Here is a 4,357-nt window from a genome sequence, read left to right on the forward strand (position 1 = left end):
GTATCAGCCACCTGGCCTGAAACAGATAAGAAAAACACAGTATCTCCGTTTACAGCTCTCTACTTTGGGGCTTAAAATTCTTTCCTACATTTTCCAGCCACTCCCCTTTCCTGAGAGTAAAATCCTTTAAATCTGCACGCCTGGTGTCAGGGTCTGGCCTCCCTGGTTTTATTGATATGAGCGGCTTTGGGCGACAACATTTGCCCGAAAAAAACAGGATAAAAATAAACAGGCTCGTAAACGAGGAAGGACTGTGGTATGAAGTTCAGTGACACTCCGTTACTAAACATGTTCTTTGGGAAATAAGCTCCACTGATGGACCTTCTCCTAAAAGCAAAAGGAAGGACCCTCTTCACCCCCTTATTATTCGCGAGAGCCGAGCCGACGTTTAAAAACATGCTGCTCCATCAGCAAACGCTTCGCCTCCAGGAATTCTGACCCTAATGAGCCACCTTACCAGCCCCTTGCCATCATGTGATTACAAGTCAGCTGACAAAGAAACTCTCCCGCATGCGGAAGTGATTGCGGTTCTCGGCAAGATGGAGGGGGCGTTGGAGCATCATTTAGAAGACACGTAGGTGCTGGGAAGGGAGGTGGCGGGCGGGCGGGCCGGCCTTCTCCCTTTTGCCAAAGGGCCATCGTGGGGCGGCGGGGAGGTTGACGCGGCTCTGTCCTCTGATGCGTCCGGTACAGTAGCGGTCTCTGATCTCTGCCGTTTCCTCCTCCTTCGTTAGAATGAAGAACCCCTCTATTGCAGGAGTCCTGTGCACCGATTCCCAGGGCCTCAACCTGGGCTGTAAGTAACGCCGACACCTTGTTGTTGCATGTTCCCATGACGTCAAGGATGCTGCCTGTGTTTTTTTTAAAAAAATACTGTAGCTTGCTACTCCCTTGCCTTCCTCTGTGGTTCTCCCTCAACTTATTCTCTCCTCTCGTCTCCTCCTAGTGTCAGACCAAGGTAGAGCTCTTCAAGCACCTAGCCTGGTCTCTTATTGAATTAATGAGATATACACTTATTGGGTAAGAGGAGAAACCCAGACGGTTTCTTTACCAAAATGCTACGTTTGTCCACAACTGGGAACTTAGTGGGGTGGCTGGTGTTAGGTGCAGTGCTTTTTTCTGGGGGTATGCAGGGGTATGCATACCCCTAAACATTTTGTGAATCTAGGTTTGGCCTCATTGAGGGGCAGTATTTCAATATGAGTAGGAAAATGAGAGTACCCCTCAACATTTTTTTAGAAAAAAAGAACTGGTTGGGTGTATGTGCATAATAGTTACATTTGTAACTGAAAAGCAGTAATAAATGTGTCTGTGGCGTCTACATCCTCCCTTTTTGCCAAATGTCATCAAGATGGTGCCTGAAAAGAGATCTATATTAATTCTGAGAATCATTTTTACTAGTTTAAATTAGGCAAGGATTAAAACCTTGTTTTAATCTAAAGTGCTGTCTATACAAAGAAATTATTTAAAAGTCAGATTGGTAGTTATAGCATTAACAGCAAAGAGAAACTAATAAGAGACCTCCTATTGCTTGCTTATGTGGTAGTTGCATTGCTACCGGTATCTAGACAACTTGACTTGCACAACTTAATACAATCTCCTAGTATTGCATGGTTCTAAAGTGCACAGCTATAGTGAGTGTCTTTAGATCAGCCAGCTAGCTTCAAGTAAATCAGTAATGGATGCTCCTGTATCTTCTGAACACTGCTATTTAAGAATTGTGAAGGCATGACAAATTAAAACGTACTGCTAGTTAATAATCACTAACCCAACACACGCGCTCTCCACTTTCTTATGCAACAACACTAACAGATCTTGTATATCATCTTTCTTCCTCAAGTGGCTCTGTTTCTTAAGGCTGCCTCTTTAAAATCTCTGTGTCCTAGAAAACTGACAGGTGTTCCTTATGTCTGAGACATTCTTGGCCTTCACTTAACCATTCCCTAGCAGCTGTAAACAAGTCAGACTGTTAGATAGCGGACAGGCGGGGGGGGGGGGAGGAAATATGGGGAAAGAGAAAAGTGAAGTGAGAAGGAAATGGTGCTAAAATGGGATATGGAATGGGAGTGAAGAAGAAGGGCAGAAGAAGTAGGAAAGGAATAGTTATTTGGGTTTTCTAAATATTTTTTAATGGGAAAAAAATATTTGCCTATTGGGGTAAATTGCATCAGGAAATTTTTGTTGCCTTAGAGGGTGATGCAACTTAGTATGTTTATTTTACATATATTAAGTAAACAAAGCTTTAAAAAACCCTCAGTACTTTCAGATTTTTTTGTCTCAGTACTTTCATATATTGAATTTGAAATATTTGATGGAGGAAATTAAGAGCCCATTTAATGTGGTTTAAATGTTATATTGTGTAAAGGTATTTACTGGAATATTCATAAAAATGTAAAATGCTAGCACTGGAATGATCGCCTGAAAAACATTAATTATTACTTTATAACTGCCAAGCTTCCATAATACTGCAATTGGCATCCATTCTTCATTATTATTTTCAGTTTATGGAATTGAAAATTCTCTGGTCAAGGACTACATTTGGTTTCCCCCTTTTCAGTCAGCTTTTTTTTTTTTTTCATCTCTGAACTGACCACATCCTGTATTTCTTTATTTTAAATGATAAACCATTGTCTTCTAGGTCGTGGTACCCTCTCAGATGAACATGCAGGTGTGATATCTGTTCTAGCCCAGCAAGCAGCCAAATTGACGTCTGATCCAACAGATATTCCTGTAGTGTGCCTCGAATCAGATACAGGGTATGTGTACTTGGAGCTATTACTTCCTTTACTTAAGACAACTTAACTGACATGACAGGCACATTGCTTAAGTTGCCTTCTCATATGGATATGTTGGTTAATCCTTGCTGCTCTCTGGGTTCTGTTCTGTCTTCCATGTACATGGTAACTTGTTTGGAAAGAACAGCTTCAGTTTCTGATCTTTTGTTCTTGGAATTTGAGCCAGCTTGCAAAAGTACTCTGAAGCGTGAAGAAGACACAAAGATCTTAATTAGCCTCAGTTAATGTGTTTTGCCATCGGGCTCTCAGTGTAGCTGGGAAGTAGGTTATTGTTCTTCCCACTTTTCTTAGCTGTAGCGCTGCACCCTCCCTTGATCATATTGTATGTTGCAAGAGCCTTGTCCTTATAGTTTCCCCTCTGCTATGGAATAATTTGCTTTCTTCTGCTAATGGGTTGTGGCAAGCATAAGAGGAAATAGGATCATCTGTTTAGGATGCTGATATCATGGAATAAATTGAAGGATTCTTCCTTGGTGCACGTGGCTGTTCTGTAGGACTAATTTTAGGCTTTAAACATACACTTATTGTAGCCTTGTAAATACACCTCCCAGTTACTAGTCTGCCTGGGGCTGGCAGGGGTGAAGTGAAGAGCTGCATTCTTTGTTGGGCACTGATGAGGGATGGAGTGTACTGTCCCTCCTCTGCCAGTTCACTCAGTTGCCTGCATGAAATGGGTACCAGGCTAGTGCACAAATATAAGGCTAAGTGTTAAGTTTCTTGTAAGCAGGGGTGTCCCCTCCAGCATGCCACCATGACCACATTTGGTGCCTTCCATGAATTTGAGGGTGAAGATCTGAGGTGGGAAGCTTCTACTTACGGAGTCTCCCTGTGGATCTCCAGTTGCACAGGGCTTTAAATTGTGTGTGTGTGGAGCCTCAAAACTTTTGAAGGGCTCTTGAGTAGAGCCAATGCCCAAATAGGGCACTGATAACGTTTACAAGAGAAAAGGTTTAATAAATAATTCTGGGTTTAAAGTCTACCTGATCTTGCTAATATTTGAAATAATGGTGATTAAAGGGATGTCATCAAAATGTCTATAGCTGTATTACTAATGATGACAAGCGAAGAGAATCTATTTGTGATATGAAAAGCAACAGATCTAAAGGCAACAACAGTGGGCTGCAGTTATTTTGGTTAACATTTGGGACTTGTTTCATTCTATGAAAGTGGTGTGTTTAAAAACAAACCTTTCTGTTTCTTTCAGCAATATCATGATCCAGAAGCATGACGGCATCACAGTAGCAGTACACAAAATGGCATCTTAACCTTATACATCCACAATACTCCTTGCTCTTCGACATTTATGCACCTTTGTGGACTACTCTTCTGCAGATTAATACACGTTGAATATCCAGTATCGCTAGGTAGAACCTAGCTGGATTGGACTGTAAACATTCTCCCAAGTTGGTATGGAATCTTAATTGCTCTGAACTTGTGCCATTTCAAATTATCATGTGTGGAATGTTTTCCTGTTATATGGCTGGGGAGAGCACCTTGTCAGGTGGCTCCAATACTCAATAAATCAATAAATAAACAAACTAGAACACACTGCTTGTTCACTA

General features: G+C 41.6%; 1 protein-coding gene across 1 annotated transcript; it reads left to right on the plus strand.

The window, feature by feature from the left end:
- Positions 1-471: 471 nt before the first annotated feature.
- LAMTOR5 (late endosomal/lysosomal adaptor, MAPK and MTOR activator 5) lies at positions 472-4,357 on the plus strand. Its single transcript, XM_033152446.1, has 4 exons — positions 472-574; positions 735-796; positions 2,639-2,756; positions 4,000-4,357. The coding sequence occupies exons 1-4, from the start codon at positions 540-542 to the stop codon at positions 4,058-4,060; spliced, it is 276 nt and encodes a 91-aa protein (XP_033008337.1). The 5' UTR covers positions 472-539; the 3' UTR covers positions 4,061-4,357.

The sequence above is a fragment of the Lacerta agilis genome, chromosome 6 (assembly GCF_009819535.1).
Source record: "Lacerta agilis isolate rLacAgi1 chromosome 6, rLacAgi1.pri, whole genome shotgun sequence".
Lineage (NCBI taxonomy): Eukaryota > Metazoa > Chordata > Lepidosauria > Squamata > Lacertidae > Lacerta > Lacerta agilis.

Bases quoted from the DNA above. Each gene is read 5' to 3' on its own strand.
- LAMTOR5 (XM_033152446.1), top strand. From the start codon at position 540: ATGGAGGGGGCGTTGGAGCATCATTTAGAAGACAC. The intron at 797-2,638 runs GTAAGTAACGCC...ATTGTCTTCTAG, and splicing joins CCAGGGCCTCAACCTGGGCT to GTCGTGGTACCCTCTCAGAT. The intron at 2,757-3,999 runs GTATGTGTACTT...TGTTTCTTTCAG, and splicing joins TGCCTCGAATCAGATACAGG to CAATATCATGATCCAGAAGC.